Source organism: Hemicordylus capensis, chromosome 7, assembly GCF_027244095.1.
Source record: "Hemicordylus capensis ecotype Gifberg chromosome 7, rHemCap1.1.pri, whole genome shotgun sequence".
In the NCBI taxonomy this organism is placed as follows: domain Eukaryota; kingdom Metazoa; phylum Chordata; class Lepidosauria; order Squamata; family Cordylidae; genus Hemicordylus; species Hemicordylus capensis.
This window is the reverse complement of record NC_069663.1, coordinates 26,660,508-26,676,017: the sequence shown is the minus strand read 5'-3', so window position 1 is coordinate 26,676,017 and position 15,510 is coordinate 26,660,508. Positions and strand designations below refer to the sequence as shown.

The following is a 15,510-nucleotide window of genomic DNA, read 5'->3' as shown; positions in this document are numbered from 1 at the left end:
CGTGTGCTGTCTCCCTTACCATCAATTTACCTTTTTGGCCAGCTGTCATGAGTTTTCTTCTGCTCAACTCCTGGCTATCCCTTAATGGTTATCCAAAATGTGTGCACCCTCATGCCTTAGGGGATTTTACTTGCCAAACTAGATACCACCCAGTTCCTGTCAGCAATCCCCCAGGCGTCATTTTAAAAGCTGCTCTGCAACCTTTTTTATGTTAAGCATCAGCAGTCTAGTTCCATCTTGATTTAAGTGGAGCCTGTCCCTTTTGCACAGCCTTTGCTTGCCCCAAAATGGCACTCAGTGCCTAACAAATCTAAACCCCTCCTCCTGGCACCACAGTCTCATCCAGGCATTGAGACCCCTCAGCTCCACCTGTCTCGCTGGCCCTGTGTGTTAAACAGGTAGCACTTCAGAGAACACTACCCTGGGGGTCCTGGACTTCGGTATGCTACCTAGCCGCCTAAATTTGGCTTCCAGGACCTCCCAACTGCATTTCCCAACATCACTGGTGCCAATGTGCACCACGTCAGCTGTCTTCTCTCCAGCACTGCCTACCTAGACGCAGCGTGACATCCGCAACCTTTGCACCAGGTAGGCAAGTCACCATGCGGTCTACACACGTGTCACAGACCCATCTCTCTATGCCCCTAATGATCAGATCACCCACTACTAGGAGGCCCCCACCCCCTGGAGGAGTATCCTCTGTGCAAGAGGATATGGGCACATCACCCAAGGAAAGGGTCCCAGCTAAGGGAGTGTTTCCCTTTTCCTCACACTGATGTCCTCCTTCCCATGACAGCAGAAGCGCCATCAGCCTGGGAGTGGGACGCCTCTATCACATCCCCGAGGGTCTCATCCACACACCTCTCTGCCTCCCTGAGCTTCTCCAAGTCAGCCAACTTGGCTTTGAGGGAACAAACTTGTTCCCTGAGAGCCAGGAACTCTTTGCTCCGAGCGCACACTCAGGACTTCTGTCTCTCAGGCAGGCAGTCATATATTCAACACTCTGTACAATACACAGGGAAGCAGCCCCTCCTCTGCTGGCATTCTACTTTCATAACTGGTTTGACTGGCTAGATAGCCTAGGTAACCTTAAAGGTGAAAGATGTCTGGAAATAAAATTAACACAGAGAGCAGCAGAATCAGACCCAAATGCCACAGGCCCCAAGTCTGTACATAATGCAAAACTATGGTTTAGCTAAAACCGCAAGGTTTGTATTCACGAGCTAGCAAACCATGGCTTGTGGATTATTTAAATTGGGCCTCTGTTAATAACAAACATGCTATAAAAGCATTTCTGGATTATTTTACAGCTCTCTTCTCTGGGACTCTTCTCAGAAGACTGCCAAAACTGCAGAAATCGGAGATCTTTTGTGGCTTCTGTATTAATAAACTTAATTTATGATTACAACAATCCCCCAACATATTACATTCTTGAATGTTTCCTATCATTTCAACAAACAACTCAGATAATGAACATAACATTTTAAGGAAAGTTTGAAAGTGGGGAAAAAAATCCCTCTAAATCAGGAAGCATGAGTACACAGAGACAGATCTGGGAACACCCATGGGAGAGTGGATGATGCTAGGGAAAATGTATGAAAACACATTAATAAAATGGCTGGTTTTGAAAGAAAACTACAAAATTGCTACCACTTTCCGCTTTCACATCTATTTATGGACTCGATTTTGGAAATGTCATATTTGCAGTAAGGTTACAAAAAGGGACCCTAGAGGAAAAACAGAGACTTTTAGCTGAATCTCTCATTGCAGATAAATACCAACATTAAAAGGTATTTTGTTTTCTCTGTAGCATTGTTCCTAAACTTAAGAATTTGAAATCTGGGTCCTAAACCGCCTCCTTGGGCAAAATCCAACAGGGCTGTGATCCAGTTCCAGGTCCAAGAAATCTTTTGCTTGCTAGGAGTACTAGAAACTTCTCTACATACATGACTACATTTCCAAGACTGCCCCAATGGTTCTTTTTTAATGCCAGAACTTGTGCAATGATGCACAATGCTGCAAGGCATGTGCAGAGTATGTATTCTCTGTAGCAATGAAAAACCACAGCTAGCTCCCACACACTTGGGATTAAAATGTGGGGCTTAGAGAATGTAATAAGCAGCTTCTAATGGATATGCTCACATTGGAGTAGACAGTATTTAGGTATTGTGAAGAATCCATTGGTATTAGCTTGGATTATGTAATAAATTTGGTGTTTGGCTACAATAAAAGATGACCTCTGTGTGCACAAACATTCGGTAACCAGTAAACCATGGCAACCAATAAAGGGTCTGTTGATTTGGCTGGCTGTTTTTGTCCATCTTTATCTATTTTTGTCGGTTTACAGGCAGTTTCCTTGCCAAAGCATAGGGGTTTGGGTGGCATCCTAAACTGTCCAATAAGATGGTCCCACAGGTAAAGGTTCCATCCAATCAAATTAAAGCAGGGGAAACTCTGCAGGTTAAGTCTTCACCCAATCATTTTAAAAAGTCTGGGATTGATTGGGCCTATCTCCACATGCCAGGAAGTGGAAGATAAATAGAGGGTTCAAGCAGCTTCACATAGGGAGAGTTGGCTGGAGAGTTCTAGAACAGTGGGTCCCAATCTGGTGTCTTCCAGATGTTGATAAACTACAATTCCCATCACCCCCCAGCCACAATAAATTGTAGCTGGAGGTGATGGGAGATGACAAATAAGACAAAACTCATTCTGCACAGAGATGGCAAAAATTAGAGGGACCCCTGGACTACAGGTTGGGAACCACTGTTTTAGAGGAAGAAGAAATGAAAAAGAATGACATTTTATTTCATTCAATGAGTATTACTGGGGTGGAGAAAGGGATTGTGTCCCAGGGAGATTAGGGCTAAACCCAGCCCAATTAAGTAACCTCTTCAGACCCTTGGGACTGTTTGTTTTCTTACTATATGCTCTTGAGCCACCCTTCTTAAATTATATTTCTAATTGTTCCCTTAATACCTCATTGTTCTATCAGTAGCGTTAGATTTCACTGCCTGGTACCACTATGCTTACACTAAAACACCTCCTGATACTGAAAGATACTGGTGGGGGCAGCAAGGAGGTTTTAGACTGGGCATTGACGGGCAAGCCTACATGCTGGGGGGTGGATTGCAGTGCTTAAAACATTCAGAGAAGATATGTACATTTGAAACCTTGATCCTGCTACCTTTACTCTAATAGCACGCTTGTTTTTCCCGCAACACTCTAGGGATGCGAAAGCTGGACTTTGAAGAAGCAAAATAGAAAAATCATTGACGCTTTTGAACTTTGGTGCTGGAGAAGACTCTTGAGGATACCATGGACAGCCAGGAAAACAAATAAATGGATCATAGAAGAAATCAATCCAGAATGTTCACAGATGACCAGCTCAAACTATCCTACTTTGGACACATTATGCAAAGATCCAGCTCCCTTGATAAGTCTATAATGCTGGGGGAGGTTGAAGGAAAGAGAAGAGGGCGAGCAGCACCAAGGTGGATGGACTCGATGAAGACAGCAATGAATGCACCACTGAGAGACCTTAAAGGCCAAGTGGAAGGCAGATCATCCTGGAGATGCCCCAGAGAGGGGACCATCCATCACTCCACGCCTTCCATCCCCATGGCAACCGAGCAGAGGCGGGGCTACCGGCTAGTCCGCCCGCGGAACGTTGAGGGGAGGAGGGCGTTGGCGATTGGCTAGCGGCCCTCGTGTCACGTGATCGGCCAACATGGCGGCGCCCGCGAGGCTCTGCCGCGCCGGTCAGGGGCTGAGTTGGCGGGTCTTGCGCCGGCAGCTTCAGCCGGCGCTAGTGAGGGCGGAGAGCAGTCGCGCTGCCGCTGGTACAAGCCGCTTGTACGAGCACGCACGGGACGGGTGGACGGCGCGGCCGCGGCTGGACATGGAGGCGCTGAGCGCGCAGCTGGAGGAGGTGGAGCGGGAGCTGGAGACGCGCAAAGGGCCCCTGGGGCCGCGGGACCTGCGCGAGATCGTAAGGAGGGGCGGGGCATCCTGGGTGGGGAGGGCGGGGCTGCTGCGAGTCCTTCCCCCGGGTGGCTTGAGCTCGGGCCAGGAGGCGTGCGCCCTGCGCGCAGCTTTGAGAAGGGCAGGTGGTTGTGGTTATGGTTATTGTGGATATTATCATCACCTGGACTGCTCAAAGGCACATTGACACTAAAGACGGTTGCTGTAGTGCCCGAAAGATATGGTGCCGTCTTTGCTTACCACCTCAAGCTGGCGATCTAAATAGATGAGCCTAGAAGAAAAGACCTTGGAATGCAAATATGATTTAAATTGCTTCTTGAAACATAGGAGGGGCTGATCATACAGTTAATCAGCCCAACTAGAGTTAACACATGTGTATGTACACACACATTTCTTGAAAGCAGAGTTGCTGTGTATTTTCTATGGTAGAATTCAACAGGTGAAGGTTTCTCACTGCATTTGTCATGCTTATCTTTGTGCTGAGAAAAGCTACACATAGCATTATCTGCTATCTCCATCCTGCAGTGGTTAAAAGGCACAAGAGTACCACTGGGCTGCAAGGCAGAATTTTGATGGTTCGTAAATATCTGGTGTAAAGAGAAGGACTTCCAGACTTGCATCTTAGGAACACTCCAGAGATTTATCTTTTGTTGGTTCTCTCTTTCCCAGCTTGATGGAGGAGTCCACATGTGCATACACACTCTCTTTGTAAATAATGTTAAACCACTATTCAGATATATTATGTGTACTTTTCTTCTTTTTTGCCCTAATGCTCGCTAGGTTGATACTTATAAGAGGTTGGCTGAGGTGCAAACAGAGATTGAAAAACTTGAAGCCGAGAAAGATGACGTGGCTGAAGAGGTGCGGAATCTTGTGGTGAGTTTGTGACAGCCTCCCATGTGGGATAACAGCATCTGAAACTTCACAATCATTGCAGCAAATGTGTGTAAATAAAATGGAAAACATATAGAAATGTGTATCCAGTTCTCTAGAATATCTAGTTTTGTTTTACTATGAACCAGAAGGATTGGAAACTCTTTTAAAAATAAAAGTGGAATGTCTTGGATGCCTTGAGAGAGCCTATCACAAATTCTGCTTTTTGTTCATAGTTATGTTGCAGCCCTGCATATTTCCAGACCTTTCATGGCATTTATTTAACCATGGATACTCTCTAAATTCATCTGTTTCTTTTGGGGAATGACTCTTAACCCACTGTTTCCTCTTTCCTTTCCAGAAAAGCCAAGATAATAATACTTTACAATCGGTAAGAATACAATGTTCTTTTCTTGTTACAGTAACAATTTGACATCTGTTAAAACTTGAATTTTCTAGTATGGCGAAGAGACAAGAATTATTTTTGACAGTTGTCTGTAGCTGTGGCAGGACCCTTCCCAACCCTATTTTCAACTAATAGGCATGAGGCATGTTTTTATTGCATACTTTCCCTATTCATGTACAAAATTCTCCAGAATTAAAACCAAAGTCTCTTAAGAACCAGGAGGACAGTTTCTCTGAGAGAGTGCCCTGTTTTCTGCTTCCCCAGTGTTGCCTCGCCTTTCTCGCAGTTGCTCTTTCATGCATGCTTTCTGATGGTCTCCTCTGTCTTCTTTCTTCCCAGTTCCCCATTTACAACGTTTTACGGAAGCGTGGGAGGGAGCTCCGCCTTCAGCTCAACTTTTTGCGTGACAAGGAGTTAGAGTTAGATGAGAAATACTACTTACGTGCCCTCAAGCTTCCCAACAGGACTCATCCCGACGTGGTAAAAAGCACAGCACAGACAAACAATTCTAAACCGATCTTCACACATTGATTTGAAAGGAGCAGCTGAACCTGTTGGGCTGCAGGCCCCCAGGGTGGTTGTATTTTTTCCCCTGTACATTTTTGGTGCAATATCAGGTCAGAACTTGGGAGAGGATTTTGATCTGTCAGTTCTGGATGGGGTCACACTTCCCCAGAAGGAACAGTTCTGCAGTCTGGGGGTGCTTCTGGATCCAAACTCTCCCTGATGTCCCAGGTTGAGATGGTGGCCAGAGGTGCTTTCCATCAGCTTCAGCTGAGATGCCAGCTGCCTCAGTTTCTTGAGATAAGCAACCTTAGAACAGTGGCACATATGCTGGTAATCTCCAGACTTGACTACTGCAATGCACTCTATGTGGGGCTGCCTTTGTATGTAGTCTGGAAACTGCAGTTGGTCTCTGAGTCATCTCGGAGAGACCATATTACTCCTGTATTGAAAGAGCTACACTGGCTGCTGATAAGTTTCTGGGCAAAATACAAGGTGCTGGTTATAACCTATAAAGCCCTAAACTGCTTAGGCTCAGGGTATTTAAGAGAATGTCATCTTCGCCACAAACCCCACCACCCATTGAGATCGTCTGGAGGGGTTTGTCTGTAGTTGCCACTGGCTCATCTGGTGGCTACTTTTTAAAAGTCCTTGAAGACTTTTTTTCACCCAGGCTTTTTAACGACTGTGGTTTTAAATTGTGTTAAGATTTTTATTTTTAATCTGTTTGATGTTGTTGTAAACCACCCAGAGACAGAAGCTTGGGGCAGTATACAAATGCGGGGTGGGGGAGATTTGTTTCTTTCTCTGAGCTGATGGGGTGAGTTTGAAGTATAAATAAATTTCCTCCCTGCTCATTGGAGAGATGCAGCCCTTTCCAGTAAAGAAATCTTAATACTCGGTGAGAGCACTAGAGAGTGTTCAGTGTCTTTTGTAAGAAGTTGCCGGTTTTGAGGTCTGGTGCGTTATTCATAACTTACAGCTGAAGCTCTGGCTGGTTGATTCGAACCATTTGTGGGAAATTCAGCCCCTTCCTTCTTAGCCTCCTCCCTTTCTCTACCCCAAAGGCCCCTCAGCCTCCAAATACCCTCTTTGACTTCTTGGGCAACCACAACTCCTTTGTCTTGGAGAGTGGATAGACAGAGGTTAGTTCTGTGGCAAGAATGGAAAGAAATACGAGGTTCTCAGGTGGTTCTTTGCCTTCACCTCTAACCGTTTCCTCCCCAGCCAGTCGGAGATGAGAGCCAAGCACGGCTGGTAGAGATGGTTGGCGAAAAACCAGGTGAGAAATAGGAAGAGGGTTCTCCAAACTCCCTTGGGGTGGGAATAGGCTTGCCCTCTCCTTCCTTGACAAAGGATTCTCCACTGATAATAGCTGGGTGTGGTTTCAGCTGCTTTCTTCCTCCCCACAAATAGCTTTTGACTTCAAGGTGAAAGGGCATCTGGAAATCGGGGAAAATCTGGATATTATTAGACAAAGGTAAGTACAAGAGGCTGGGGTTTTCATGATAGGGGATCAAAGCCAAAGCAATCCTTCTCTTCCGCCCACTCCCTGTACAAGACATTCTGCTTAAAAGGAACCCTTTCAGGAAGCAGTGTCAAATTTCCTTTTTTGCTAAATAAAGTAAAGCAGTAGCGCCATCTCTTGGCAGAAAGATGTCAAGAAATACAGGCACTTAATGTTATTGAATAACTTCAGCATACTGAAAAAAATGGGAGTTATACCTCTTCCCTTGCTTGTGCAGGCAACCTTGGCTCTCCTTATGTTGTTGAATGACAACTCTCATCATCTTCAGCCAAAGTGTATTGTGGCTGAGTGACCCCAAAGAGCCTCTCCTGCTTTGTAGCCTTGCATAATATAGCTGTTTTTTGCTTGGTTTTACTGTCTTAAAACTGCGATTGTAAACTTCCTTGGGCATCTCCACAAAGACAAGAAAGGCAGGAAATAAACTTTTCAACTAACAGAATATGATGAAATAGTTCTGGTGCAGATAAAAGGGGCTGCCTTGGCGAAGGGTTTCAGAGTTGCCACATAACTTGCAAGCGTATATGGCGCCTGGTTCCTGGCCTTGTAAGAGCCACCCCATCCAACATCATAGGAAACATAGGAAACTGCCATATACGGAGTCATACCATTGGTCTAGCTAGCTCAGGATTGTCTTCACAGACTGGCAGCAGCTTCTCCAAGGTTGCAGGCAGGAATCTCTCTCAGCCCTATCTTGGAGAAGCCAGGGAGGGAACTGGGAACCTTCTGCTCTTCCTAGTGCGGCTCCATCCCTTGAGGGAAATATCTCACAGTGCTCACACATCAAGTCTCCCATTCAGATGCAACCAGGGCAGACCCTGCTTAGCTATGGGGACAAGTCATGCTGGCTACCACAAGACCAGCTCTCCTCTCCTCTAAAACATCCTGTCTTATCATGGCAGTTCCTTATGCCCCCTGAGAAAACGCTGGAAGAAATTTCTTCCACTGAGTGCTTGTGTGAAGGCAAGTGGAGGGGTGAGTGTGGAAAAGCTGTAGGTTCCAGAACATGATCTGGATAAGGGACAGGGCTCTAAGCATCATTCAGGCAGGACAAAGGGCACTGCCTTCAGAGTTGCCAAAGAAGTAGATACTTCCTGAGCTCATTCACCAATAAATGGTGACTACCCATTAGCTGATTGGGAGCCCCTCTCCTTTCCAGAGCAGGAATAAATATTTGATGGCTGGCCTTTGATTGTTCGCCCAGGGCATTTTCCAACAGAAGGCTGCTCTTCTTCTGTTTTGCAAAGTTTCCCCCAGGCCTTGGGCAAAGGGTGGGTGGGGTCTCACCTATCATGGAAGAAGGTTGATGATGCCCTAAGCACTGTCTGAATGTGTGTGTCATGGAACTGACACTCCACATGGCTGCAGGTTCAGGTTTCCTGAAAGGTGTTGGTGTGGTTCAGTTCTTCCTGGCCGAGTAAGAGCACTTGGCCATAATAAAGAGAGCTCTCTAGGCAGCTTGCATGTATTAAAATGGTCACAAAAAGCATATCACTTTGATAAAAACAAATTCTAGAAGCAACTTTGACAAAATTTGAAGGTTCAAGGGAGGATTAAAAACAGGACCAACTTTGGGGTGGTTGAAAAATTAGAGACATTCTTGTGAAGTTTCCAAGGAGGTGGCTTACAGCTGTGTGGTGGCAGCAAGAGCGGGTGCGATGTTTCCTTTTCCTTCTCGGTTGATGCTGTGCCTTTGCAGGCAGTGGCAGAAGGAGTGCTAGGAGTCTGCTTGATATGCTGGCTGTATCTTGGGTGAGGGCTGTGGGCAAAAACAGTGGGCTAAGGAACTTGCAGCCCCCCTGGAAAAACTGCTGAATTTGGACCCCTGTTTTTGCTAGCTGAGAACTTGATGAAGCAAATGGCAGGGGAACTTCAGATCAGGTCTGAACTGGGCATCTAGCATCTTGGAAGCATGTCGCCCAGTGCTGCATCTTGGTCTATGCGTGTGTTTTTCTTCATCTGTTGCTTGTATTCCAGTTTTCGTCTCGTGCAAAACAAGCAGAGCACAATTAGATGTGAGATATAAAAGCAAGACCTCAAAAATATCACTGGAAAACCCTCTACTGTCAACGCGTAACGTAATAGCTCTTTGAATAATATTGTTATCATCATCATCACCATCCTCCTCGCCAGTTTAGAACAATTCATTTTGCTGGTATTTAACAACCTTGTAATGACCACCTGAGAACAATCCAATTCGTTACAAAACAAACAACAACTAATCGAAAACTAGCAAAAATCCAGCATGGCAGCAGACCAGCAATAAAGAGATACCATGCAAACAAATTAAAGTGCTGCTTTACTAGGTGCCATCTGTCAAAACCAAACAGCAGCACTGGGGTTTTCAAAAAACACACAAACACAACCTGCAACATGTTGGTTTGGCAGCCTGTCTCTCACCTGGGGTGAACCTTTTCAGCCTGTGTGTGCTTAAAGTGATATGCTTTTTGTGACCATTTTAGTACATTTCAAGCTGCCTTGAAGGCTTTCTCTATTTTTATTGTTTTTGAAAATACATTGCCAGATAGGCCACGGTCATCATTTCAGTTTTATATTCTCCCCCTTCCCAAGAGCTCAGGGTGGATAGCAGTGTTTTTGTTTTTAAATATAAAGCCTAATGACACTTGAGAGACTCCTTAAAATACAGACACCCCCCCATCCCCCCCCTTCCTTTCCCAGGCGTTTGTCCCACATCTCAGGCTATCGGTCGTACTACCTCCGTGGGGCAGGAGCGATGCTCCAACATGCCCTGGTGCAGTTCACGCTCAACAAGCTGATGAAAAAGGTACTGAGGATTTGGGGGCACCTTGGGGAGCAGGGAGGGGTTAGGGCGCAGTGGTTAGGACCTATAGGGCCGGATGCTCTGGTCCTGTTTCTCTAGATTTGAGAGGGCCGCTGGGTGGTTGTGGAAGCGGGGGTTTGCTCCTCACCACCTCCTTTCCATTCCCTAGGGGTTCATTCCAATGAGTGTTCCAGACCTGCTTAGAGGAGCTGTGTTTGTAAGTATGGCCTTCTCTTGTTCCTACTTAGTGTGTTCCCCAAACCTTCCCAAACATCCTTCCTGACGGGAACATTTCTGCCAGTGGTGACCAGACATTTCCAGCAAGTGTGGGGCAGGGCGTATCCACTCACGTGTTCCCTGCCACGCCTGTGCAGCTGTCTGAGCCAGGCAGAACTGAAGTGCCGTCTCTCACCTGGCTTGCACAGCAGGTGGATTCGAGTCCCAGGACCTCTCTCTTCAGGAATTAACCACTGGTCTTGTGCCCTTCCTTTCCCCCCACCCATCCAGTTCCTTCAGGCAGCACAACTCCCTCTTCCTATTCCCCAGGAGGCGGGCTGGTCCCTTGTGTGGAATGTGACAGAGATGCCACAGATTATGTTGGGGACCCCTGAAGTTCCTAATGAGGGCCCCGGCTTAATGCCCTGGATTGTGTGTGCATGTGCACATGTCATGCTGGTGTCCTTTCACTTCCCAGGAAGGCTGTGGCATGCTTCCTGATGCTAGTGCCTCTCAGGTGTACAACATAGACCCTTCCCACTTTGAAGACTTGAGCCTGGCGGGCACATCTGAAGTTGGAATTGCAGGTAAAAGCGACAGAGTCCTAACCTGTCCACAGGAGAGAGCCTCTAGAGAGGTGTCTAGATCTCTGCATCAAAACATCCTCTTAAATTTGTGTGCTGAGAGAGAGAGAAACTCCCCAGGCTTCAAAAATGATAAACAAGTTCAAACTCCATCAGTGTTATGGGAAAGGCATGGATAAAACTTATGAAGTCATTGGTTTCAGCTGAGCACTGGGAGCTTGAGGTAAACGGGATGAGAAGTTTGCATAGTTCTGTCTTTTAGAAATGCTTTCCCGATTTTGCGTGATTTCAGAAGTTGGGTTGCAGTAGATTTTGTTGTATTGGAATTTGGGAGATGAACTAGGGAGGCTTGGTACCCCTTTCTCACTTAAATGCTTTCTCTGCTCTCCAGGGTATTTCATGGATCATGCAGTAAATTTAGAAGACACTCCAGTCAGGTAAAGATTTTCTACCCATTCTGCAAAATATGTAGTCACTCACTCACTCTTGAAATCACAGGCATAACATAACCTCAGCCACGGAATGCTAGATTTCTAAGAGCTCTACCTGGGAGCCCATGGACTCCACCTTAATTTTTATAATAGAAGGAAGGTGGGATCTAAAGGTAAAGTGTGCCGTCGAGTCGGTGTCGACTCCTGGCGACCACAGAGCCCTGTGGTTTTCTTTTGGTAGAATACAGGAGGGGTTGACCATTGCCGCCTCCTGCGCAGTATGAGATGATGCCTTTCAGCATCTTCCTAGATCGCTGCTGCCCGATAAGAGGATCATAGAATTTTAAAGTTGGAAATGATCTTAGGGGTCTTTTAGTCCACCCCCAGTTACATAGATAACTAACAAACACTCAAGCACTAAACAAAAATTGCTCTCAGACAATTGAAATTCTGTACCATAAAAATTTGGATTTTGTGCCATGCACATACATTTTATAAATTGATCTAGATTTGCATAGTGTTGCTTAACGTGTTTTGCTGTTGTGCCCAACATGCTGGCATTCATAGGGCTTTGCAGCCCTGACTCTGGCTGCTGGAAACTCACATTCAGCAAGCTGCTGGCCCTCATGGTTCCAGACATGTGCATAAAAATTTGATTTGCTACTTTGGCAGGCATTGCTCACACACTTCCATGAATATCTTTGCAGTCACAAGGACTAGAAGCTTCATTCTCCGGCCCCACCCCCACAAGCCCAGATCTTCAGGAAGCTGAGTTCTGTGGCCACGTTTCTCGGGCTTTCTGTGCTGATGTGGAGTCGTGGCATATACGTAGCCCAGATGCATCTGCTCCTGTTCTCCCCCCGCTGCTCCCCGGCCTTCCTCCTGACCTTCTGCTGAGTGACCCTTTGGTATCTTCTTTTGCCTTGGCCAGGACGGTCTGTTGCAGCACTTGCTACAGAGCAGAGACAGACACCAGGAAGGAGCCGTGGGGGCTGTACAGGGTACATCAGTTCACCAAGGTGAGGACTTGGGGAACCGCCTGTCTCTTGGCGAATCTGTTCAGATCTGCTGGAGAGGTTCTCCTCCATGATTGCTGACTTTGGTTTATTTGGGATGGAGGAGAAGGAGGGTCCTCTCTGTGGCTGCACCCAGCATGTAGAGCAACTCCCCCCTTGGGAGGTCTGTCTAGGTCCCACTGGGGTAGCCTTTCAGTCATCACATTCATACCTTTGTGTTCTATCAGGCCTTTCTCCGCTCCCTACTTTCGCATGACTAGCGATTGCAGAATAAGCTGTGCAGACTTTATATGGGAGTTGGACTTGAGTTTCTCTTGCTGCAGAACTTGAAGTGGGTTTTGTTTTTTTCTTTAGCACATGGGGCAAGCAAGTGAGGTGGCCCTGCTGCACATAAGCATGTGAGTTGGGGCTTTGGATGGATGGATCCATCCCATCTTTCTCCTCTTTCCACCCACACCTGCTCACAGGAAGCTGCCTCCTACTGAGTCAGACCTTTGGTCCATCGAGCTCAATATTGCCTACACTGACTGGCAGCCGCTCTCCCGAGTTTCATGCAGGGTCTTTCCCAGCCCTACCTGGAGATGCTGTCAGGGATTGAACCTGGGACCTTCTGCATGTCAGCCAAGCCGATGGTCCACTCCTCCGCTGCCGTCCCCTCCCCTGCCTCAGTGGTGGATGAGCTGATTTTCTCTTTCCCTTCCAGGTAGAAATGTTTGGGGTTGCTGCCAATGAGACTGGGGCGGAGAGCAAAGCCCTGCTGGAGGAATTCGTGGCTCTGCAGAAAGAGATCTTCTCTGAGCTGGGGCTGCACTACAAGTGAGAAGGCCCACCAGGCCTTGTGGTGGGCTCTGGGCTGGCTGCTTGCTGGCTGGCTGCAGGGTTGGCCTGTGTGTGCTTGGGGTGGGGAGGGTCTGCTGCTTCCCCCAGGAGTTAGGTTCCCTTCAGGGGCCTCCAGGTTCCCTTTTGAGCTCTGGTGCTATCTCGGAGCTGGCTCTTAAAAGGCGGCCGCCATAACCGGAGCCCCCCCATGTGATCTCAGTAAGTGGTGGGGTTCAGCCTGCTGGCTGGCCCCCAGAGAAGCAAGCTGCCGCTTTGCCTCGGAGTGTCAGTCCTGAAGCAGAGAGGCCCTCGAAGATGGACCGTCTTGGCCCAAGTGGCCAAGATGGCGGCAGGAGCAAGCCAGCCCTCTTCCTAGCCTCTCTTTCCGATCAGGGTCCTGGACATGCCGACGCAGGAACTGGGCCTGCCTGCCTACAGGAAATTTGACATCGAGGCCTGGATGCCTGGCCGGGACAAGTACGGAGAGGTGAGCGGGTCAGTCTTGCATATTATGCCTGCTTGGATTGACATTGGCTGCCTGTCTGTTTCCAGGCACCGTTCAAGGTTTTAACCTGTAAAGCTGCTTGGGACCTGAGGATCCCTGAGCTAGGGGGTGGCTTTTTATATCCAGTGTACTTGAGACTTGGTCCAGGGCCCTAGGTTGACTTCTCCACCTAACAGCGGTCTGCCTTCCTCCCTCCAGATCTCCAGTGCTTCCAACTGCACAGACTACCAGAGCCGGAGGCTGAACATCATGTACTACAACCAGGAAGGGCAGCTCTCTTACGCACACACGGTAGGTGCGGGGTCTTCAGCCTGGAAATAGGGGTTGGGGCGGGAGAGCAGGAAAGCCCCCCCGCTCCATAACGCTTTGCCACTTCACCTGATGCTTGCTGGGGGCCTACAGCCTCACCCAGCCTGCTCTGTTTCTGGACAGGTCAATGGCACCGCCTGCGCCATTCCCCGGATGCTCATCGCCATTATAGAATCCAACCAGCGCAAGGTTTGTTTAAACGGTTTTCAAAGAGGGCTCCTTACACATGTGGTTAAGAAACAACACCCCCCCCCCCACACACACACACACATTCTGCTCTTTGAAACCACTGGGGAAGCTGGCATATCTGTGCTAATTTTGCACAGTGCCCCTCGCCAGGCGGGGAGGGTGTTGCATCTGGGGGAGGGGCTCAGAACCAGGCCCCCCCGGGGGGGGCGGGAGGTAGCACCGTGTAAGCGGCCTCAAGCAGCGGCAGGCAGTGAGCCTCTCTGGGTCATTCATGCCACTCAGTCATGAGTCCCAGGGAGGAACCGGCTGCTGGAGCCAAGTCCTAAAGGAGTCTGAAGGCCTGTTGGGCCCCGATGGAGTCTGGAGGGCTATGTTGATCTGGTGTCGGCTGTGCACGGAAAGCAGCTCGGGGTCCCGGACCTGCCCAGCCCCCTCCCCCAGCTCCGCCTTTGTCCCTCCCCCAGGATGGCAGCGTCCGTGTGCCAGAGGCCCTGCAGCCACTGATGGGCACCGAGGTTATTGTCAAGCCTAACTACACTCCCTTGAAATACATTGGTCCCAACCAGCCCAAGAAACGCTGATCCCGTGATCCCAGATCGTGGGGCCCCTGGAGAAAGCAGAGAGGACTGAGTCTGCCCAATCCCCAGCCTGGGGAAGGAGGAGTCTTCTAGCAGCAGGGCTGCCATGCTGCTGGCTTGTGGGGCTTGCCGGTAATGGAAGGGGAGGCTTTGGATGTGGGGCTTACATGCTGATGAGAGGACACACACACACACACACACCCTCTGTGGAACTTGCGGTTGTGAAAAGCTCCTGTGCCCATGGTGAAGGACAGCTAGAAATGTCGGGACGTCCTTCTCCCAGTGATCTGGACCAGACCCTTTCCCGAAGTCCGTGCCCCAGGGTCTTGTGCACGGGAGGTGTGTCTGTGGGAGAAGACGCTCTCCCGTAGCGCTGGAGATCTCGTGACACCCGTCAGCTGGAATCTGCCGTCTCTCCATTCTGGTGTCCTTTGGCCCTAATCCTCCGTCCCAACTGGACTGCAGTGTTGGAGAGGGAGGAGTCCTTCATTCCCTGAGAGCGCTTACTGCCTGGCCCAAGGGCAGCGGAGCCCTTGACAAAGCCGAGGAATTGCTGACCCAATAAAGGACACTCACGCAATTGCTTATAGTGGTTCTGCTTGCTCTCCTCTGGGCCTCTTGAGGGGTTGTGAGGGATGGTCAAAGTGGTCCTAACCAGGGAGAGGCCTTTTGCCTGGTCTCTAGTTCAGAGCTGTGCACTCTCCCAGAAGTGACGTTACACCTCACGCTTGTGTGTCCTCTCTTCACAGTCTTTCCCACACACCCCTGGAGTCCTGCACCAAGAAAAGCTCA

General features: G+C 48.5%; 1 protein-coding gene across 1 annotated transcript; it reads left to right on the top strand.

Moving 5' to 3' along the window:
* The first annotated feature begins 3,640 nt into the window (after window positions 1-3,640).
* SARS2 (seryl-tRNA synthetase 2, mitochondrial) lies at window positions 3,641-15,298 on the top strand. The gene is made up of 16 exons (XM_053266687.1): window positions 3,641-3,988; window positions 4,762-4,857; window positions 5,216-5,245; window positions 5,600-5,740; window positions 6,992-7,046; window positions 7,181-7,244; window positions 9,969-10,074; window positions 10,241-10,288; window positions 10,766-10,874; window positions 11,263-11,308; window positions 12,234-12,321; window positions 13,022-13,134; window positions 13,531-13,624; window positions 13,841-13,933; window positions 14,075-14,140; window positions 14,605-15,298. Exons 1-16 carry the CDS (start codon window positions 3,728-3,730, stop codon window positions 14,719-14,721), a joined length of 1,527 nt encoding a protein of 508 aa, XP_053122662.1. The 5' UTR covers window positions 3,641-3,727; the 3' UTR covers window positions 14,722-15,298.
* The last annotated feature ends 212 nt before the right edge of the window (window positions 15,299-15,510 follow it).